The following is a 23,579-nucleotide window of genomic DNA, read 5'->3' as shown; positions in this document are numbered from 1 at the left end:
CAGCTGCATAAGTTGGCCACTTGCGTTTTGCTTGACTCAACGGGCATGAGCTGGGCACTTGCTCTGGTCACTCTGTGAGGTCTCTGCCCACCTGAGTGCCCACCTTTGGAGAAGTGTGCTCAGAAGGGAGAGTAATCGTGTTCAATTCCTCTTCAATAAATAAAGTGATTTATACCTAAGTGATTTATATCCACTGATGGCCTTTGTCATCAAGCACAGCAACCCCCTCAGGCTCTGGAGGCTTCCTGCCCAACCACCAAGAAAAAGCCACAATGCCCCAGAGAGTCGGGGAGTGGCAGTGAAGACAGATCAGAAACACTTCCCCACAGAGAGCACAGCCAAAAGCTAGAGAGCCAGGCACGTTCTGGTTACCTGCCAGGCAGCTGCAGGAGGTGACAGCCATGGGCACCTTTCTTCAGGCTTAGAGCCAACATGCAATCCTGTGGCCCATTTCCTGTATGGGCTAACCTCCCTCAGAGTATCTCAGGCCTCTGTGGCCTGGGCCTGGGCTCTGACTTCCAGCTACCCAAGAGAGGGTGCTTACGGCAGAGGCATTTGCTACTTCAAGTATCTGAACATGCCCTAGAGGCTGGTGCAGCCCACCGGCAGGCAGCTCTTGCCAGGAGCTGAGTGGGCCTGCTCATCAAATGGGACTGGCCTGAATACCACCAGCTTCTAGCACTCCTCAAAGTCTTGGAAAGGGACAGCCCTCCTTGGGTTTAAAAACTAAACAGCTGAGCCATCAACTTAGAAAGGTTAGCCTTAGGGGCCAAAGAGCAGTCTTTCCTCTGGGATGGGAATCTGTGGATGGACAAATACCCAGAGTGGCAGAAAAGACATAGATCGTGCCAGGGAATTCTGAAAAAGGTATATATATGGCAGATAGAGAGAGGTACAGAGAAAACAAAAATGCTAATTTTCCCCATCCTCTCTCACTGGTCAAATCATGTCACCATATGCTCAAAGAGCATTTGGAAAAAAACTACTGAAGGATTCCAAGTCACACTGGATTGCTGCAGCCCTAGGAGGTTCCTAGAATGGACAGAATTGAAGTCCATCACAAAAAGATGAGTAAAGGGAACGGCAAAGCTGTACAAAGGAAATTTAACGAGAAGGAAAAAAACGCGGTTTGCTTAATGTAGCCCTGTGTTAAATCAACCAAGGGAACTCTCTTTTATAAGGTCTTTGAGAGTTGCAAAGTATTTCGTTTCGAGAGTTCCTGGTGGCCTAGAATTCTCTGTCTTGGGTCATCCTTGGGTAGTTATTTGGGCTGCAGGAAGGGACACTCTCACATCATGGCTCGGGCCCAGGAAACCCCTGCCAGCCCCAGGGCCTGTTTGGGTTTGGGTCTCTAGCCTCCTTGCACTCTTCCTTCCTCTCTCCAAACCTCAGCAGAGAAAGATTCTGTGTGTCTGCATAGGGTTCATAATCCTCAAATTGGGACAGCTGAGGGCTTAAAAACACACAGTCCTACCCAACAACCCAAGCAGCCTGACCAGAAGGAAAGCCCTCAATCCTCACCGCCCACCTCCCTGGCATCAGAGAAAAGCCCAAATGGCAGCAGAGGCCAGGGAAGGCGCTGTACCTAGCCTGGTGGGTGGCTCAGCCAGGTGGCTGAGGAGAGCTGCAGGTGCAGCTGCACAGGCAGGCAGGGAGGGCTCCTTTCAGCATGAGACTTGGCTGCCCCAGTTTGCTTCCATGACAATGGAAGTCAGAGAAAGGCGGATGTGCAGACGACAGTGATATAAGGAGGTCTGGGGGAGGGAAAAGGAAAAGATGTTCAATGTACCTGTGAAGTAGCTTAACAACTCTCCTCTTGGAAACCTATGACAAATGTGGTATTTTTTTGTGACCTTGGGGGTTACACATTCAATATTCTACCAGGGAATCGGGGAGTAGTAAGAACAGCCTGGGCTTTGGGTCCGACACCACCTGTTACAATCCCTGCTCAGCTGTATCAGCCACGTGATCCGTCTGTAAAACGGACAAGGCAAAGTCTTCCTCACAATGTTAAAATAAGGAGTTACAGTCTTGTGATATTCCATTTGCCTACCTCTTAACGTACAAAAACCACCACTGCCACATTTCAAACTTAAAAGTACCTTCGAATTGAAAGATCAACTTGGGGAAAAGTAAAATCAAATGTATACAAAAGGGAATTTTAGTGTAAGTTTTCATAATTTAAAAGTGAGTTTGTGGTAAAAACCCTTTTCTCTGAGATCAAAAACAAGACATGGACGCCTGCTATCATCACTTCCATTAAATACTGTATAGCACTATGAGGCAAGAAAAAGAAACAAATGGTGTGATACTGGAAAGGAAAAAGTAAAACTGGGTACAGAGAAAATCAGAAAAAATCTACAGATGAATTATTTGAATTTAATAAATTTAGCAAGGTCACTGGATACAGGGTCAATAAAAATAACTGTCTTTCCATATATCAGCAACAAAGAGAAAAGAAAATTTATAAATACCATTTTAAATAGTATCACAAATATTAAATACCTAGGAGTAAATCTAATGAGAGATAATCAAGAAGACCACTGCATAAAAATTTATGAAACGTTACTGAGAAAAATTAACGAAGACCTAAATAAAGAGTGGGATACACCATGTTTGTGGAGTAGAAGACAATCGTAAAAGGGTTAATTTTTTCCCAACTTGATTTACAGATCCAAAGCAATCTCAGTGTAAATCCCAGCAAGTTTGTGTGCATGTGTGTGGCAACTGACAATCTGATTCTGAAATTTACATGGAAATGGAAAGGGCCAAGAATAGGCTAGGTGCCCTTTATTGAGGAGCAGCAAGGTGGAAAAGTCTAACTCTACTGAATATCAAGACTTATAATAAAGGTACAATGATTAAGACAGTGTGGTATTGGCACAAGAAGAGACATGCAGATCAGTGAAACAGAATAGAGTGCAGACACAGATCCATGTGGATATAGACCCTTCATTTTGACAAAGGTGGCCCTGTGGAGCAGCAGGAATGATGCTGGGTCGATTAGATGTCTGTGCGGAAAAACAATGAAACTTGCTGTACTATATTCAAAAATCATTTCTGAGTAGATTATGGTCTAAAATAGAAAAGGTAGAAGATATCTTCTAGAAGACAATGTAAGAACATTTTGATGGCTAATTGCCTGTGTCCACTGGACGGGCCACAGAGTGCCCAGATTAAACATTATTTCTGACTGTGTCTGTGAGGGTGTTTCTGGATGTCTGTGAGCACTTGAATTGGATAAAGTAGATTGCCCTCCCCAGTGTGGGAGGCCTGAATAGAACCAAAGGGTGAGGAGGGAGTTTTTCCTCTCACTGCTTGACCTCTCGTCTTATCTTCTCCTCCTGGCAGACTGGGAGTTACCATTGACTTTCCTGGTTCTCAGGCCTTCAGACCGCAGACTGGGAGGTACCATTGACTTTCCTGGTTCTCCAGCTTACCAGACAGCAGATCATGGGACTTCTCAGCCTCCATAATCACATGAGCCAATCCCTCATAATAAATCTCCTTTTATATATATACAAATATATATATATATATATATATATATATATATATATATATATCCTACTGGTTCTGTTTCTTGGAGAACTCTAATACCAAACATGTCTTCATGACGTTTATATAATTTTCTTAAATGGGATATAAGAAGAATTAACCATAAAGAAAAAAACTGATACACTGAACTACATTGAAATGAAGAATTTCTGTTCATTTAAACACCACCAAAGAGAGTAAAAAGGCAAGCTACTGAGTAGAAGAAGATATCTGCAACATGTATAACCAACAAAGGACTCATACCCAGAATAGAGAGAACTATAAGTCAACAAGAAAAACGGAAAACCTAGAAGAATAATGGGCACAAAATTTGAAAAGGCATTCTACTGAATGGCCAATAAATATATGAAATCTCATATGTTGCTGGCAGGAGTGTTAAACTGTTACAACCACTTAGGAAAATCATTTGGCAGTATCCACTAAAGTGGGTATTTTCTCTGAGTTAGTAATTTCACTCCTAGGTATACACTCAAAAGAGATATGTGCATGTGTGCACCAAAAGACACGTATAAGCAGAATTATTTATAACAACCTCAAATTGGAAACAACTCAAATGTTGACTGAATTAATGCAGATTGGATAAATTACAATGTATTCATACAAAGGAAGACTTATAGCAATCAAAATGAATGAATTAGAACTATATGCAGCAACAAAGATGAATTCTCACAAACATAATGCCGAAAGAAGAAAGTCAGACACAAAAGAGAAGACACTGAATGATTCCGTTTATATGAAGTTCAAAGCCAGGCAAAACTAATCTACAGTTTTAGAAGTAATGATGGTGGATTCCTTTCTGGAGGAGAGAGGGGTATGCTGGAAGCTCCTGGGGTGTTGAAATGTTCTATTTCTTGATCTGGGTGATAGTTACATGGGTGTGTTTGTTTGCTAATACTCTTTGAACTAGATGCACATGACTTGTGCACTTTCCTCTATGCATGTCATAGTTCAAAAATAAGTTTTACAAAGTGAGTTTAGGTAAGAATCTATTTTCCAGGGTGTGGACTACGGAAGAAAATAGTGGAGTGGATATTAAGTCACACTACGCGCTGAGACATGGACCAGTGTGCATGACGTGTCTGCATCTGGCCTCTGCCCAGTACAATCTCCCCACTGCCGCTGGCTTCCACATTTCCTCACTCTGATCAGTTCTGCCCTTAGAATGCCAGCAGGAGCCGAGGGGCTAGCAATTTCTATCAGGGGCTGAGCACCCTGGCCCAGTAGCATAGGAAACCTCTGATGAGACAATTCAGTGCTTTACAGCATGACTTCAGGCTCCACCCCACCCACCCCCCCACTCCCCCATTCTCCCAAGACGTAGGGAAAGGGCGCTGACTCAACGCAGCTGAGTAAGAGCTTCCCTGCCCTGGCTACCTGTGGGCTGCATTACATTTGTGTGAGACTGGGTGACTGTAACCCAATGGTAATGTAAGCTACACAGAAGGCAGTCTCGCTGACCCAGGCCTTGCTGCCCTCCCTGCCCAGGACCCACAGGAAAGTTCAGCATCACTCTGTGTAGCTGTTCCAGGCCCCACCCCTGCCGTGTATCACATGGCTGAGGCAGTATCCCAGGGAGAAGCCTGCTGGCTCTACCTCTGGTTTACAGCTTGACCTGGGGCAGGGCACCACTAGGGGAACTGGCCTCCCTTTCTATAAGTGGGAGTGTTCATACTCCCCCCCTTCCCTTTCTATAGGGAAAACTCAGGTCAAATGAAACACTGCATTTTGGCACCCAGGACATCACTATTGTTGCTGCATGGAGTGAGGTGGTGGGAGGGAACAGGAGCCCCCCACCGTCTCTCTGCACGGTGTGGAAGTGGAGAAGCACATCCCTCACTGATCACCATCTTGATTCCAGCAGCTTAAGCAGGAGTCATGTCTGCATCACACCAAAGCCCGACACTAAAGGCTGCGGTGGAAAACAGCGAGCTCCCACCTGCACCGCCAGCGGCCGACTCCAAGACGCCCACTGCGGCTGCCGGCTTGCTCCCATGAGGTCACTTCTGGCACCTTTCTCTGGCTGAGTTGCCTCCAATTTCCCCAAAACCCCTCCTCCTCCCCCTTGATTTCCAGCTCTCCTTTCTCCTAACCAAGGGCTTCACCAGGAACAAGGAAGGCATTCTTCATTCTAACCTGGCAGTGTCAGCGGGAGGTCTGGAGGCTCTCAGGTAACACCACTCCTTAGCCTGAGGAACTGGCATCAGGTCCAAGCTGCAGGCACAGAGTGTCATTTCCAAAGTACTGGGAACACTGGGAAGTGTTAGTGTTGGTTTGCAGTTGTCAGGGCTGCTGGGAAATATTCCATCTGCTTATTCAGGTGAAGGAAGAGGACAAGAACAAAGCAGAGGAGGAAACGAATTAAATGCAGGGCTTTATCCAGGAGCCCTGCTCTGTCTCCTGCCCGAGTGCAGTGGCCGAGAAAAGGCGCCTCTCAGCTCTCCCACCACAGGAGCGTACACTGCCTGGTGGCCCAGCCGCAGCCCCTGACCCACCGCTGCACTGACACCAAGGCCACACTTCCCGAGGGCTGCTCCCAGCCGGTGACTAAGCACTCGAAGGACCTGCAGGATGTGAGGCTCCTCCAGCAGGTGACTTTGGTTCCAGGACTTCCCATCAGTCTGGCTGTTCTTAAAACTGGGCTGCAGCCCAAGACTCTTCCTACCCAGTCTTCCTCCTACGCCCTCCTCCACAGGGGCTGAGCTTGTGTCAAGATCTGAAGACTCTCTTCCTGCCTTCTCCTCTTCTCTCCCCTTCTAATCCTGTCCTGGCATCTGCTTCTCAGCAGACCTGATGTGTTAACACAGTGGTACTGGACTCGGTCTGAGAGAGAGGCAAAGAGATGGAGTTTGGGTCCTGGCTCGCTTACTACTCAGTGGGCAGAGACGACACTCTTCTGAGTCAAATGTGGGGCATGGAGAGTCCCTGGCACAAAGTAGTGGCCCAGCTGCTCAAAGACTCACCAGTGGTGACCTGGGAAAAAGCCTTTGCTCTACCGTGTTGATTCAAGCATTTGAGAGCCCGGGAGGTGCAGCGTCTACCAGGACCATGAAGTGAGGCACACGGTCCCCAGCAGGAGGACGATGACAGGCTGAGGGCCCTCAACCAGCAGCTGCAGGCTAAGCCGGAGAGCCAGAGGGCCTCTTACAGAGGCAGCTTACAGAAAGGTGGCCCACACTCCCTGCGGAAGGCTAGCGATATCCTGTGCTGCAAGACATGCAGGGGGCCCACCCTGCATCCCCCACCTCATTTCTGGGGCTTCAAGGCCCGTAACTAGGTTTAAATGCCAGGGAAATGGGGCTGGGGATGTGCTGGGCCTGATAAGGCAGAAAGAGATTATATACCAAGAGTGGGAAGGATGAGCTAGCAGGATTTGAGGGCCTTCATCAAAGGGGCCAGGCAATGAGATGAGCAAGAATTCACTGATTTGGGTGTATTTTCTTGGGATGTGGGATTCAGCACCCTTTCAAAGACCCTAGGGGACGGGGCAAACTCGCTGCTGGAATGGTCCTTAGAGGCCTGCAGACAGTGACAGCTAAGGCTGAGCAAAGTGGAAGGGCGTGAGTTGCCCTGGCAGACAGATGGGGAAGGAAGAAAGAGGCTGAGGGAAGGGGTCTGCTGGGTCCAGAAGACCTAGCAGAGGCCTATGGACTGTGGGAGGGCCCACAGGACACCCCCTTCACCAGGCTCACCAGAAGTGTGCTGGTGAGAGGAACACCGGCATTGCTAAGGAGATTGGTAGTGGCTCTTCTTTGCAGGCCACCAAGGACAGCAGAAGAGGCAGTAACAGAGCCGGGTGATGGAACCCAAGGTAGCTCAGGCCAGGGGTAACACAACAAGGGTCCCTCTGAACTACCAGTGATGCTACTGCCAGGATTCTTCGCGCTGTGTATCCAGGGGTCAGCAGATGAGAGGAGGAGTCACATCATGGTGGGGAGGGAATCTCCTGGTGCTCCCTTGCCCGACTGTGAACAGACACATGGACATATGTGTCAACCCTGTCCTGAGAAGGATATGACAACCAAGGGCTCAGAAACTCCCCATGAAGTTTTGAGTCACACCACCAGCTAAGCTGCCACGACCTGCTGAGGTGCTGGCTGAAGGTGAGAAGAATTCTGAATGGGCAGCAGAGGAGGGGGAGGACCAGATGGGGCCCCAAGTGCCACTACAGTAATGGAGGTGGTAGTCTGTCCCATTAACATGTCCTTTCTAAGCTCTTCCTCAGGAACAGAGGCCACGGGAGCCACAGAGAAGTTGTTCCCCACACAAGCGGAAATGGATCTGTGCAGGGCAAGGGGTGGGCTGTGGCTGCCACAAGAAGCCCCGTTCAGGCAAACGGCCCTGGCCCTCTGGATCCCTGTGCCCAGGGGTGACTGGGCACGGCAGGGGTCCTGAGGCAGGCCCGCCCCTGTGGGACCTGAGAACAGCACCGTGGGCTGACACTCTGCCTGCCCAGCCTCCTTTCCCCGTCCCTCTCCTTCACAGGGGCAGGCCAGAATGGGCTTCGGAATCTGCTAGAACTAGAGGAAAATTCAGGCTCTGCTCTTGACCATGGTGTGACCTAGGGCAGGTTAACCTCTCTGACTCTCAGCCTTGTTCTGTTTTTATTTTATTGAATCTGTAAAACTGTGAAAATAATATAACCTCCTTGACTTTTTTTAAATCTGTAAAACTATAAAAATAAGATCTGTCTTGAATGGTTTTGAAACTAGAAATAACTTGGGTAAGCCCCTAGCCCAGTGCTGGTGAGTTGTGGGCATTCAGGAGGTGGTAGCTCCTATCACTATTATGCTACATGGATCAGAAACTCTACAGGTCGTGAACAAAGTGTAGCCTTGCAATTATACTCAGCTTCTGCAAGTTTGCTTGGCATATTTAATGCTCTTTATAATTATTACTATGCCCTCCTATCAGGCAAAAAATGGTAGGTAGTGATGTAAGTAACTGTAATTACTACTATATTTACAGAATTAAATCAAATGTTTGCAGTCTCTTTCTTCTATGTGTTAGTTCTTCAGAATGCATAAACCATCCAAGGAAACCGTTTTCCCTGATGTCATGCATAATTTAATCCTCATGATAATCCCACAAAAAATGAAAAGACAAAGGTTGGAAAGACAAAGGCTGGGTAGCCAGGTTCCCTCTCTAAAAGGATTCAATTAGGTCCCCCAACCCCTGGGCTAGGCACCAGGGGTACTGAAATAAACAAAACAGGCCTTGACCTTAAAAGGACTCAGCGTAGAGGAAGTAGGAGACAAGTAAACCAGTGCCTGACGTGCACTGTGCTGAGTGCTGAAGCAGAAGCGGAAGCGGACAGGTGAGGCAGAGGACCGCGGAGAAGGCACTCACGCCTCAGCCTTTCGTGATGGTTGCCAGGGGTTGGAATGGCTTCCCAGAAGAAGTAATACTTGGCTGAGAGTGGAAGGAGAAGTAGAGATTACCCAGATGGGTGTGAGCGGGCGGTGGGAAAGAGTGGTGTTCTAGAAACGGGGCATGGCATGGTCACACAGAGACACCTTGCATGCGGCAGACTCAAGATGGTCTGGCAGGATGGAATGTGGGGTACGCTGGAGCAGGTGAGCGTCTAATCACAGAGCTGTCTTCTGGTGACGGGTGCCCAGTCCCTTCCTCTAGCCTATGAGCCCCTGAGGGCCACGTGAGTGTTTATTCAGCTCTGCAGCCTCAGTGACTAGTTCTGTACTGGTACCCAGCAGAAACTCTCTGTATGCTTGTTGAATGAATGAGTAATCAGACTCACATTTTAAAAAGTTTATTTAGACTTCCAGTTCTGACAAGATGGTAAAAACTGAACTGATGTGGACCTCTTTCCCAACACAAACACATAGAAAAGATGGAGAAGATATACCAAAAGAATAATCTAAATATATGACTGAGCATGAAAGAATGAAGGGAAAATTCCCAGTTACTTGAAATGAAGAGGAAACTAAGTCAAAGCCATAATCATTACCATAGCAAAGGAGGGCTGGGAGTATGAGGCCTTGATACAGTTATAGGAGTTAAGGTTTTCATGCCCACAGGAGGGAGAAGACCTGGCTGGGAACTGGAACTGAGAGCCCTGCAGAAAGCCAGGATCCAGGAAGGGCTGCTGGTCTTTGAACAGGGACCAGGAAGACCTTTCTCACAGCCCAGAGGAATGTCTGTATATGGCGCAGAGGGGAGGCGCTCCTTTGTGGGACGGGATCCCAAGCCTGTACCGCACGTGTGTGTCGAGGCTGAATGCACACTACCCGGGTTCTGGGAATCCTAAGCCAAGAGGTTAACACCAAACTGGCAAGACCTATGGAACTCCCAGGATCCTTGCAGAATAAAGGCAAAAGCGATGAAAGAATGCATCCACAAGCCGGGGCATATGGGACTCTCACAGTGAACACAATCCCTGCTTAAGACAATCTCCCGATAAAAAAGAACAAACCATGTGAAAAAATGAACCACCATAAAGGCAAGTCAATAGAGACTCATATGGGAGAACTGGTACCCTTAGAACTAGAAATAAGCGAACAATCAGAAAAAGGCTATAAAATAAATATAATCAAAATAACTGGAAGAGGTGAAAGGAATAGAAATCATAGTGAAAAACTAGGACAGGAAAAAAGAACAGTAAAAAAAAAAAAAAAATAATGGGCTGATTTTAAAAAGCTCCAAACAGAACTTCTAAAAATTAAAAATAAAAACTAAACACCCAAATAAGGAAGGGGTATCAAAGAGCAGGTTATAAACAGCTATAAGGAGACAAGTAAACCGACAGACGGTTTACTAGTCTCCTTATAGCTCCTTATTTTTGAGGATGTGCCCCAAAATGCAGCACTGTCAGAAAAGGAGGAGGAAAAAGAGAGGTGAAAGAATCAGACGGTAGGTTTCTAACAGGAGTTCCAAAAGAACAGATTAGGGAGAATAAAAAAGATAATAGATAATTTCAAAATGGGAAGAACTACACTGCATCCTAAGCTATACAGATGAACAGTACAGATGAATCTACTCTTAGACGTAATGTAGTAAAATGGCAGAACATCGAAGACAAAAATAACGTCGCAAAAGCAACCAGAATGAAAAGGCATGTAAAGCTCCCTCAGGCTGCAGAGAGGACAGGCTGGAGGTGAAAGGGTTAAAGGCAGGGAGGACATTTTGCACAGGAGCTCGGCCATCCTGGTGGTGAGGAGGAGGACGGTGGGGAGCACTGTGGACGAAGCTGTTTGTCTGTGCAGGGTGCCACCATCCACGGAGTTGCTCCCAAGTCAGAAGCAGTCACTGGCCTCAGTACTGTTCCCACGGCTCTCAACTCTTACCGCTGAAGCGCACCCTGGAGGCTGCTGCAGTGCCTTCTTCTATTTACACAAACTCCTTGAGGTCACAGACCAGGCCCCATTTATCTTTGTCTCCCTAGTGCCTCGCACAATACATTGTATGGAGTAGGGGCTTAATAAATGTTGAACTGAATTCTCATGAATCACTTGTTCACCCTTTTAGGCCTGTTCTTTGCTCTCTGAAGAGACCTCCAAGCCCTAATTTGAAAAACATGACTTTCCATCAGTTCTGGATTCACTGGATTTAACACGCATATTAAAGGCAGGTGAAGTTTCTGCAACAGAGAGAAAGAAGGTGGTCCCCAGGTCTGTGGGTTGCGACTGGCAGTACCTGTCAGGGCGGTGGGGAGGCCGGAGCCTCACACCTCTTAGATGCAGATTTGAACAGTGTTTGGGAGGCTGGCAGAATAATTCAAGGAGAAGAGCTTTACTAATCTAACCTGAGGCACAACAGGGCAGCTTCTTTCCCCTAATGACCTCAGAGCTTTAAGAATGCTTACCTGAGAGCTGTGCCCTCCAGAGTCTAAGTCCCACCAGAGATGGACAAGTCCCAGGGCCTGTCCTCCCTGGAGCACAGAGGCTAAACGAGCTTCTTCTTCTTTTTTTTTTTTTAAATTATTTATTTATTTATTTATTTATTTATTTATTTATGGCTGTGTTGGGTCTTCGTTTCTGTGTGAGGGCTTTCTCTAGTTGTGGCAAGCGGGGGCCACTCTTCATCGCGGTGCGCGGGCCTCTCACTATCGCGGCCTCTCTTGTTGCGGAGCACAGGCTCCAGACGCGCAGGCTCAGTAATTGTGGCTCACAGGCCCAGCCGCTCCGCGGCATGTGGGATCTTCCCAGACCAGGGCACGAACCCGTGTCCCCTGCATCGGCAGGCAGACTCTCAACCACTGCGCCACCAGGGAAGCCCTAAACGAGCTTCTTGATGGAGAAGAACGGGATGACAAAGAGTCACGGATCGGGGCTACTAGGATATTCCAGGAAAGGAAGCTGACACGAGAGTCCAGGAAGTATAAAAGCAGAGTGCCTATTTTCAGGACTATTCCATTTAATAGGAAAAGGCCACTGGGGAGAACTAACCGAGAGCCACAGTACTTATTCAGAAAACCTTCTTTGCTGATGGACTGAATTTGGCAGGGATAAATACGAAAATGATTACAAATTATACTGCAGAGAACACCCAGATAAAAGCAGTAGTTTCAATAATTAAATGTACCAAACTAATATTCAGCTAATTTCTTCTATATGTAGAACCCTATCTCTCTGCTGCCGTTGCCTTCATGTTATTTGGCTGAGACAACATGGGCCCCTTAGGGCCTGGGGTGGAATCTCCTCATTTCCTAAACACCAAGGTTGAGATTCAGGTAGTCAAGGGAATTATCCCTAACAGTAAACAGAGGAACACAGGGCAGAGCCTGGGAGAGAGGAGGAAGTCACAGGCAAGCTCACGGGGCTCTCCATGCTTGACTTCAGAGCTCACAGTGGGGAGAGGAGGCTGCCTTCGGACGGAGCGCGCACAGCTGAGGGCTGTCAGAGGAGCGTGCTCCAGCCTCTTCCCTACTCAAAACTCTGCCAGCTGCAGCCACAGTGCAGGGATGCGGCCCTGCTGGCACTGGGAAAACAGAAGGGAAGTCAGGATGATTTTTCTGAGACGATTTTTCAGGAGAGGCAATCAACATTTACTGTGGGCATTCTACGTGCTAGGCCGGCGACAATGTCTTCCCATTCAATCCCCATGACAATCATGTCAGAAAAGTTATCATTAGTCCCATTGTTCTTAACCGATGAAGAAACCTGAGGCTCGGGGAGGTTAGAAAACTTGTCCACGGGTTGAGAATAAACCCCAAGACTGCCTCTAGCAAGAGAGAACGGTAGGGAGGGACCACTGAGGCACCTGGTAGTCATACTTTCCGAGATCATGGCTCCTACCCAGTTTCCTACACAAAGGCTTTCTTTTACAGGTCTTTGGTCCAAAGCTTATCAATACTTACAAGTCCTACATTCTCTCCTACATTGCTTATTCTGATAATATGCTAGGAGTTGGGAATTAGGCCAAGAAACAGAGCTAGGCTATTTCCTCCGATCAGTTTCAAAGAAAACGTAAGTTGTTGTCACCGGACCTCTGAACTGCTCAGACATGAACTTAAAGTTGGTGCCCTTCTCCCACTGAACAAAAACTCTGCCAACCTTATTTCCAAAGAGTAGAGAGTCAGGCCAGAATTGGAGTATGTAAACACCCCTGAGCCTGACACCACTGTGTTTCTGCGGCCACAATCTGTCGTGTGAGGGGCTGCCATCCACAGCCATCCAGCAAGCATCAGGGAGCTCAGGGCAGCGCTGACAAGGAGGGCTTATGGCTTACAATTCTCTCACTCCCAACAATGCTTGCCCCTGCCACCGAGGGACTCGCTCACCTGTCCCCGTCAGTCCTGACCCCAGAGAGGTCTAGCCCTACTTCTCTGCTGAACTAAGCATTATCAGAAGCTGAGATTGTATCTCTGACACAATGGCCTAGAAATCCTGTAACTGTCTTCCAGAAACAGTGCCATCCAAGAGGAGGAATGATGGTGTTAAAGGATGCTTGGTCAACCTTTTCTGAATGATTAATTTGGTGGGAATTGGGGGTACACAATAGCTGACGATAGCATCCTCCTAAAGATAAATTACAAAGAGGAATAATGCCTTGAAAGTGATCTGAATGGGAATTTGGTCACGAAGGCACACGGTAACCCATCTTCCACCCATAACAGAGCATGAGCTCTTGAGGAAGACGTGAGTTTCTCTTCTGGAAGGTAATGTATGATTCCACTGGCCTGTGCCTATTTGATCCGTCCACTGGATAAAATTAAACAGTTGGCTATTCAAACAATTAGTCCTTGAGTCCAGGTTGGGACTATTCCTGTCATCAGTGAAGTTTCCAAAAGTAGCAGCTTGGGACATCAATTGCCTTTCATCTATTTTCTTCCCCGAATTAATATGATAATGCTGACGCTGCCTCACACAGCTGTGGCAAGTGACCTTGAACAAGTTACATACATTCCCTAGACCTCAGCTTCTGCAAGTACAATAAAAGAAAACTCTTCAGGTTACCATGAGAATTAAGTGGGATAACAAATGTAGTGTCCCTGGACTGTGCCTAACACCCAGGAGGAGCCCAAGGGTAGCTGCCCTCACCCATCACCGTCCTTGTCATCATCAGGGCACACTCCCTTTACCTCACTCACCACCACTTTCACTGGCCCACAGACAAAAGTACACCGTCAAGGAGGCAGTCTGTGATGAAGAGAAGAGGTGTATAAAACTACGCCAGGTGCCATCTTTCTAATAAGGCCACCAACTTAAACCTCTGTAAGTACCCAGAAATCCCCCAACTCTAAAATTCCCAAGGTAAGGGGGCGGGGAGGGATAAATTGGGAGATTGGGATTGACACATACACACTACTATATATAAAATACATAACTAATAAGGACTTGCTGTATAGCACAGGGAACTCTACTCAGTACTCTGTAATGACCTACATGGGAAAAGAATCTAAACAAAGAGTGAATTTATGTATATGTGTAACTGATTCACTTTACTGTACACCTGAAAATAACGCAACATTGTAAGTCAACTATACTCCAATAAAAATTATTTTAAAAATCTAAAAAACTTTTTTAAAGAAAGAAAGAAAGAAAGAAACATTCACAAGGTGGCCTATCACAACAAACCTGTAAACATAGTATAGTCAGACCGAATGACAACAACAGCCACAGTCACACAGTGAACCCAGTTAGCAAGCGCATGATTGGAGACGGAGTGGGTAGCGGAGTATCTAGAGGAGCTGGAGCCTGGAAAGGAAGGTTTGCTTTGAAACAGACTTCTAATACATTACACCTGCTCCTACACAAGTACTCCAAGTCCTATATTGAAGGGCAAAAGAGATTTTACAGGAGAAATATTTTTGGGCCAGCTATTTTCTAGTACAGTCACAAAAAAGTGTGATTCCCTTCCTGACAATCCCTTTGTCAGGGAAGCCCAGTGTAAGGAAGACTATGGGTGCTACCTCTGCAGGACATGGTGAGCTGACACTCTTTCCCACAGAGTGACTTACTTGTTGCTGTCACGGTACTCGTAGATGTGACATCCTTGAGGCAATCCTGTCTCGTGGTCCAGAGTAAAAGCAAGCTTTAGCTGAATAAGGAGAGAAGAGAAAAACAAGTAAGTTTTAGGTAGCATGCTCTATTCATTCTGACAGCTGAAATGAAAAACAACAACAACAACAAGACAAGCGAAATCACACTCCCTCAAGATGATGTGCTATGGAGAACCCGGGTCTGCCCCCTCTGGGAAGAGCCCGCACCTTACAGGACACTGTTGTCAAGGAGGACAGTTACCAGGACTTGACTTCTTCAGTTAGCATGCAACCAATTTTTTTTTATTAAGCACCTACTTTGTGCCAGACACTGAGCTAGCTGATGGGGAAAGAACAGTGAACAGTAAGCAGAGAGGATCTTATGGTCTAGTAGAGGAGACAGAGACATCAATCACATAATTATGCTGATGAATGGAAAAACTTTTTTTATATATATGAAACTTTGAAATAGGTTCTCTAAAGAAGGAAAAAACCTCCCATGTTTCTATAGAAGTAAATAACCTGACCTAGACTGGGAAAGTGGGAAGGAGGGGTTACCTAGACTGTGGAAAAGATGGATGGGGAGAGAAGAGGGTCCTCCTCAGCAGAGAACATAACATGTATAGAGCCCTCGGTGCAGGAGTTGCAGGAACTGAAGGATGTATATGGGGAAATGGTGGGCAATGATGCTGGAGAGGAAGGCCAGGGCAGGGTACGCGGGACCTTCTCAGCCATGTTAGAGTTTTTGGCCTTTACCTTACTAGCAAAGGGAAGCCTGTGACATGTTTTAAGGAAGGGGTGGATGACATGACCAAAGTTAAGTTTTAGCAGGATCCCTCTGGCTACTGCATAGAGAAAAGACTGTAGAGGAGAGGGCAGAAGTAGGAGCCCCGTGGGAGGCTACCGAGTAGTGCAGGTGAGCAGTGATGGGGGCTGGGACGAGAGGGCAGGTGGGCAAGATGGAGAGAAATGGACAATTTGAGATCTCAAGTAAATTTTTAGAAGTAGAATCGACAGAATATGCTGATGGATTTGGTGAGGACAGAAAAGAAGAAATCAAGGATGGTTCAAGGTTTTGATTTAAACAACCAGGCAGGTGGTGGTTTCATTGCTGAGTGAGAAGACTGAATGTGGGGATGGGTAGAGAGTCCAAAGTCTGGTTTTGGACATGTTATCATTTTTTTGGCTGTGCCACGAGGCATGCGGGATCTTCCCTGACCAGGGATCGAACCCGTGCCCCCTGCAACCCTGCAATGGGAGCACAGAGTCTTAATCACTGGACCGCCAGGGAAGTCCTGGACATGTTAACTTTGAGGCACTCATTAGCTTTTTCTGATTAGGGAAGATCAGGAACAAGGAATCTGGTAATAAACTCTGGATTCTGAGGGGAGTGCTCGGGAGTTGCTGGGAAGCCCGAGCTCAGTGAGTTGTGTGTGTCTTGCTAGAGCCCAGTTGGCTACGGCAGCTCTAACATTTCCAAATGCAGGGCCATTTACTAGATTTACAAATTCACTGGGTTTAAAATTCACCAGGGAGGGAATTCCCTGGCGGTCCAGTGGTTACGACTTGGTGCTTTCACTGTGGTGGCCCGGGTTCAATCCCTGGTTGGGGAACTAAGATCCTTCAAGCTGCATGGCGAGGCCAAACAAACAAACAAACTAATAATAAGTTAAATTAAATTAAAAAATTAAAATCACCAGGGAAGTTTTAACTAAAATTAACTGCACATTAGGAGGATACATTGTTATAACTTTTTTTTTTTTTTTTTTAAACTGCAAGGCTGTTAACACAACTAATGATCTACATCATTAGATGCTGGATGATTTTTCTCTTCCTTAGAGGGAAACGAGCTTGTAGGAATGGCCTGTCCTCTCAATGACCCAGATGAAAATACAAAAACAGAAATAAGCCCTCCTTTACCATCATGGACCCAGGAACTTCAAGTCAAAGGCATGTTTTCCCCACAGAGCACTGCTTGGAACTTCCAAGCCCTCTTTCAGTAAAACAGAAAACAATTATTTTAAAATATCTGTTAATTACAACCTTTTTTCTTTACTTCCCTCTTTGTAGTTAAGGCAAGGCCTATATTCATTTAGCCCATTTCAGACTGCACTGCTTAGTAATTTTCAAATCCTTCAATTCAGTGATTCAAGTTATGAATTTATGGCTTAGAAAAATTATTATAAACGTAGGAGGAAAAGTGGGTTTTTTTTTTTGTAAAACTGTTTACCTCAGTATTATTTATTGGAAAGACTCTAAAAAACCAACAATAGCAAAATAGTTAAATAAACCATACTGTAGTCACATGCAGAATAGCATGCAGCCATTAAATTGTTTATGAAGAATTTTTATTAACCTGGGAAGATAGCTGGATTAGATGAAAAGAAGCAGGATGCGTACTCAATTATATTAAAAAAAAAAACTACATTAAAAGAAGAACAAAGAATGCATAGAAGACTGGAAGGAACGATATCAAAATGGCAACAGTGATTGCTTTACTGTCTTTGCATTTTCCAAAGTCTTTATGAGAAGCATGATGAGATATAAGCTGTTGTCCTTAGTCATGAAGGAATTATGGCAAACTTCATTCCTGGGGGATTCTCAAGGTCAAGAAACTATATATACACCAATTCAACAATAAGGTGAGTAAGCAGAGGAGGTGATGGGGATGGGGAGAGAGGAAATGGGGAGAGAAGAGCACTCGTATTTATTGAAAGCCTACCAAGTAAGGGCTTTCCTTTATCCTGACCACAACCATTTGGTTTTTTGTTTGTTTTATTTTGTTTTTTTGTTTTTATGTTTTTGGGTTTTCTTGGGGCCGTGCCGCACAGCTTGTGGGATCTTAGTTCCCCAGCCAGGGGTCGAACCCGGGCCCTCGGCAGTGAAAGCACAGGGTCCTAACTACTGGACTGCCAGAGAAGTCCCCCATAACCACAGCCATGTGAATTCGGTATTACTATTTCCTTTTCGCAGGTGAGGAACTTGAGTTGGAAAAAGGTGAAGTAATTTGTTCAAACCACAATTAGAACTGGAATTTCAACCAGAACCTATGTTCTTGCCACCTTACCAGAACTGTAGGACTTGGTGATGGCCTGGAGACAATAAACTCTGCAAGAGAGAGAGGAGCCAAAGACAATGTCTAAGGTTCTTTGCCTTGGAGAGCCAGGAAGATGCTTCCCGTGATAAGGAGGAATAGCAGGGTCGGGAGTGCTGATTTTAAGGTGCCTAAGAGGTATCTTAGTGGAGATGACCAGTAGGCAGCTGTATAAACAATTCTGAATTTTATAAGCAAGATTGTAACCTGGAGGTACAAGTTTGGGAAACTTTGGATGGGAAGTCAGATGGCAACTGAAGCCACTGGAGTGGATGAGATGGTCCCGAGAGAGTATGTTGAGTAAAAATGTTTGTTTGTAAAAATGTATGTTTTCGATAGAACAGCTACATTTAAGAGCTGGACAATGGAGACTGAGAAGGGGTAGCCATGGTGTTCTAAGTTATGATGTTACAGGAGCCAAGGCGGGAACATGTCTTAAGGAGGGAGCACTCAGCAGCATCAAATCCTTCTAAGAGGTCAAGTAAGAGAGGAACAAGCATCCAAAACAAAGAATCCGTTGGATTTAGCAACGAGAACTCTCAGGAGAGTGGTGGAAGCAGAGATCAGGGTGCGATGGGTTGAAAAATGAGCAGAACGTGAGGAAATGGGGATCATGAGTGTTAACTCTTTCAGCAAATTAGAGAGTGGTAGGGAAGAGCCAAGATGAATGGAATGGAATGGGATTGGATAATAGGATGTGGGATTGAAGGAGAGTGGACTGTAAGATGACAGAGACTGGTTTAAATGCTGATAGAAGGAGGAACTATAGAGGGAGGGGTTGAAGACACAGGAGAGAGATAAGTGAGGAGTCGAGGTGTCTGAGATGACAGGAGGGGTTGGAATCCAACATGCAAGTGAAGACCCTTTCTCACTGCAGCAGTAGGGAAGGCGGGGTGGGGCTGAAGATCTATCTATGGATTTGGTGGGGGGGTATGCGGGCATGGTGGTGGTTTGGAATGTTCCAGCCTGATTATTGTTCTTTTCTAAGAATTAGGAGGCCAAATTCTCTGCAAGGAATGGAGGGTTTGGTGAGGGAAGGAACGGAAGTTGGAGGAATATGATGAAAGTTTGAAATTGCTTCTTTGAAGAATAGGAAAAACAGTTGACCAGAGAAGAGCATAAGGACTGCCAGGGAGCATTAAGGGTCTAGCTGAGGCCACAGGATCTGAAGTTACCATAGCAACCATCTGCCCAGATGATTTTTTTTCTAACAACCTAGACGCTGGCATGAAGAAAGTTAGGTGAGTGCAGAGCTGAGCATTTGCCAGAAAGGTCTGAGGGAAGAATAGGTTTGAGGGATCAAGGGAGTAGAGGTACAATACTGGCAACAGATGGATCAAGGACTCTATGGGGCAACAGGCAGGAAATACAAATGGAAGGGACTGACTGGAAGAAAACACAAGAGTCTGGGTGAAAGATGCCTTGTATGGAGCTAATATTTTTTGAGTACGTCCTCTGTCCTAGGCACCTTTCACGTGTGACTTTATTTAATCCTCCTAACAACCCTGCGAGGTTGGTTCCTATCCTTACGCTGCAGAGAAGTTTAAGTAAATTAGCAAGTAAGTGGCAGAACTGAAGTGTGGTCCATGTTGCTAACCACTGGCCTATACTGGCCTCCGAGGTGTCCATGAGGTCAAGGAGAGGGTTTGTGGGAGTCACTGGGTGAGGAAGCGGGGGGCACTGGAGGCTGTGGTCAGACAGTAGGCCATGTCTGATCTTGGAGATGGAAGAGTCAATCACAAGACCCAAGGAGAAGTCGAGAAATGGAGAGTCAGAGGTTGGGGTGGGGCGTGGGGTCCTCCATGAGAGGTCTGATATTCATTCAGGAAGATGAGATGCTGTTGCCCAGATAAACCAGTCCACAAAGCGTGTCCCTGCAGGTGTGTAGGTACGTGTGGGTGTGGGAGTAGGCGCCTACTATGTGCACGGTTCAATACGTGAATGAATCGGTCCAGCTGGTCCCCACAGCAGACGTAAGTGCATGTCTAGCAGTCATTTCCTCCTTCCTAATGGTATTCTAGTTTCATTCAGCTATACGCCCTCCTACCCCAGGCCAGGGGATTCAAGGGGAAGCAGATCCAGTCTCCGGGGCTGGGCCTGCCGGTTCTAAGGTAACCTCATACACCTTTCAGTAACTAATCAGGAACCCAAGCCAGTCAGTGCACGGCATTTCCTGGCCCCAGGCACTGGTTCAGGAATGGTCATGTGATCCAACGGAGGCCAGTGTTTGCTGGGTGCTTCCGGGCACGAGGGCCAGAACTGCTGCAGCTTGCTTGCTACCAGCCTGAGAAAGAAGCCAACTCACAAAGGAAGCAGACTCAAAAGACCCAGAGAAAAGTAGAGCCAGGGGCTCGAGGGAGCCGTGCCCGGTCTCTGCCAGCCTTCCGGGCCTCGGCCGCTCTTTGTAATTGCTCATTATTTCTCTCGAGGACACCGACACACTCCACTCCCCTGGCTCTGCTCTCTCTAATCCACTCTCCATAACACAGCTGAGCCATCCTTCTAAACACAAGCCTGATGACACTTCCATCTGTAAGGACCTTGATGGCTTCCTGCTGTCTATATGTCGGAAATATATTCATGAATTAAACACGGCCCAGGCCCCCTGGGGGTTGGTTGCCCACGTGAACAAATATGGACTGTGACCAAGGGACCGGTGGGGTGGCAAGTACCGAGGAGGGTGTGCCAACCTGGGGGGGCCCCAGGGCAGAGGACGGGCGTCTTGAAGGAGAAACACGAGTCTGCCAGACAGGGAAGAGCGCCCCGGCGTCATCCTGCTGCAAAGCTCCGTGCGTTCCTTCTACAACTGCACAGCTCACTGCATGAGGCTGGACCAAGCTGTGCACTCTCCTACCTCTGGGCCCCTCCTTGTGCCACGACTGCTTCCAGGGGAGCCCTTCCTGTCTGTCCCAGCAAGATCCCACACATCCTTTGAGATTCTCTCTGTAAAAGTGGATCTTTTATTATTCCCTCCTCTGGTAACTGGAGGCAGGGCCACTCTCCCCAGTGAGTCCAAGGGTTTGGGATGGGTAGCTTCACCAGGTACCCTGGGCACTCAGTGCCCTTATCTCTGTCCACAGCAGGTGCCCAAAGCATGTCGCTGAGCTGAATTGCAGAGTAGATTTGGAGCATCTCGTTTACCTGTCAGCAACTAACTGCTCCAGTCATTTAATTTACAGACACAGGGACTTCCTCGGTGGCACAGTGGTTAAGAATCGCCTGCCAAAGCAGGGGACACAGGTTCGAGCCCTGGTCTGGGAAGATCCCACATGCCGCGGAGCAACTAAGCCCATGTGCCACAACTACTGAGCCTGCGCTCTAGAGCCCGCGAGCCACAACTACTGAGCCCACGTGCCACAACTGAGCCCACGTGCCACAACTACTGAAGCCCGCATGCCTACAGCCTGTGCTCCGCAACAAGAGGAGCCACTGCAATGAGAAGCCCGCGCACAACGACGAGGAGCCCCCGCTCGCCGCAACTAGAGAAAGCCCGCGCGCAGCAACGAAGACCCAACGCAGCCAGAAATTAATTAATTAATTAATTAAAAAAAAATTTACAGGCACAGAATCATGTTCCCCTGCAAGCTCCTAAAGTCACCCAATTTCATCCGAGTTTGTAATCACTCCCACTTCTGTAGAGAGATTCTGCCGCACGTGTGCCACCCCTCAGTCACTGAGCCACCAGACTACAAGCAGTGGCTCAAATCCTCTCGGTGCCCAGAGGCTCCCATCTTGCCAGTGCCTATGAAGAGGCACTCGGTCCTTCACTCAACAGTATTTACTGAATACATCCCATGAGCCAAGCGTGGCAAGGAAACAGGCAGGCTTATAGGCTGCCATCTGTGCCAGTGCTGGCTCTAATCAAGGCCTACAGGGGTCCATCCACAGAGTGGCTCAGCTTGGAACGTTGGCCTGCAAGGATGACAGCTACTCCGAGACTTTATGACGTCCGGCTTTCCCTTTCCAGAGGCAGCTGCCATGTCAAGCAGAAGAGCCCGCTATGAGTCAACCTCTTCCCTGGGAGGACAGTTTGCAACTGCACAACATTCCTGGTACTGGGTAAGGAGGGAAGGCAGCAAAGGGCCCACGAGGCAGTTACAAGGCTGCTCTGTCAGCCTCTCGCAGCAGAGGAAGGAGGCCTTTAAATGGGTCTAGTTAGAGACAAGCCTTTCCTCTGGACAAAGGACAAGCCAATCTCTCTCAAGCAGGAAAGAGAAGAGCCTTCTGCTTTCAGGGGCTCAGGCCAGATCACAGAGGAGGGTAGGCCCTGGGCAGCTAGAGTGTGAGACTCCTGCTGGAACTCCTTCTGACCTAGCCCTCCTGCCTCAGGGAAACCGGCACCGTGGGTGAGCTGACGGAGAGCGAGGGTGAGTGGAAGGGGCCGCACGGGCTGTGGGAACGTGGGGGTGGAGGCCCTACGGGGGTTGGTAGGTCTGCAAAAGGTCCTCCTGCAGCCCCTCTGGGTCTAGAGTGGGAGAGGGAGGCAAGGGAGGCCACAGGGCCATCCTCCCAGCTGGTGACAACAGGTGAGCAATAGGAACGACCGATTCAGGACTAAGGAAGGCTTCCTCAGGGTTCTCAGACATTGCTTGAGGAAGAGCCTTTAGGGGAACCTAAGGGGAAGAATGAACGCCCCGGGCTAAGCAGCAGAGGGGTCCATGGAGTCATTTAATGTAAGCATTAAAGGAAGCATGACCTTACTCTGTACACCAGCCCAGTGAAGCCAATGGGCCAGATTACATTCATAAGAATGACTGAAAAAGAGTAATGGGATGGGACAGGAAAGGTGGCTGAGGGTGGCTTGCTAGATGTTCCCCTGGGCTAATGAGCAAATTGGCCTTTAATCTGCTCAGGTGCACAGCTGGCTTTCCCAAACAGCCACATTCCTGGAGGACATACACACAGGCCACTTGGTACTAAACTCCATCAGCTAAGTAATACCAGCTCAGAGCCTTTGGTGCTTTTGAAAACGCTGGTCTGACTTTGGTAGGGTAAGAGATGTGTTAAGAAGTTTAGCAATTGCCTGTCTCGTCCACAACAGCTCCAAGATGACCTCTGGCAGGCAACCGGCTCTCTTTCTGGCCATGGCCTGGATGGCACTTGCAGGCCAGGCATAAGAGTGGTTCCCCTCTCTGCAGGCTGCTCCGTGACCGAATGGGGGCAACCTCCACGACCCAGCTCCGAGTTCCTCTCACAGGGGAGTAAGGAGAGAGGTAGCTGGTGAAAGCAGAGTGTTGGTTCTGTGGCCAGCATTGCTCTAGTTCAAACCAACATGGGTTCTCCGGGAGGCCAGTGAGCTTGCTTCAATCTGCTAGCTATTAGGACCAAGGTTCAAATGCAGGTCAAGGACCAGGCTGGGAAGCCTCCAGCGTCTCCAAGGCTGACTCTTCCCCTTACAGTTCACTGGTCTTGCAGGGTGTCCAACTCTTCCTTAAGCTGAAAGTGGCAAACCCCATCAGAGTTCAAACATCTCAGGTATGCCATTTTATG

The 23,579-nt window shown here is 47.5% G+C and overlaps 1 protein-coding gene across 8 annotated transcripts in view; it reads right to left on the bottom strand.

Annotated features, from left to right (window-relative positions):
• Positions 1 to 23,579, bottom strand: part of DIS3L2 (DIS3 like 3'-5' exoribonuclease 2) — a 378,405-nt gene that overhangs the window by 23,156 nt on the left and 331,670 nt on the right. For 5 of the 8 annotated variants that reach the window (XR_009700788.1, XM_061188495.1, XM_061188488.1 and 2 more), the window contains exon 14: positions 14,975 to 15,054. Coding sequence is in view for 7 of the 8 variants with exons in the window: in XM_061188495.1 (XP_061044478.1) it covers positions 14,975 to 15,054 (80 nt within the window). In the remaining variant the exon portion in view is untranslated. Of the gene's footprint in view, positions 1 to 1,653; positions 1,755 to 5,786; positions 5,867 to 14,647; positions 14,712 to 14,974; positions 15,055 to 23,579 lie in introns of those variants that run through there. The other 3 variants (XM_061188523.1, XM_061188531.1, XM_061188540.1) reach the window with 3 other exon arrangements.

Source organism: Eubalaena glacialis, chromosome 1 (assembly GCF_028564815.1).
Source record: "Eubalaena glacialis isolate mEubGla1 chromosome 1, mEubGla1.1.hap2.+ XY, whole genome shotgun sequence".
Lineage (NCBI taxonomy): Eukaryota > Metazoa > Chordata > Mammalia > Artiodactyla > Balaenidae > Eubalaena > Eubalaena glacialis.
Note: the sequence above shows the minus strand (reverse complement) of the source record. Positions and strands in the feature narration are given on the sequence as shown.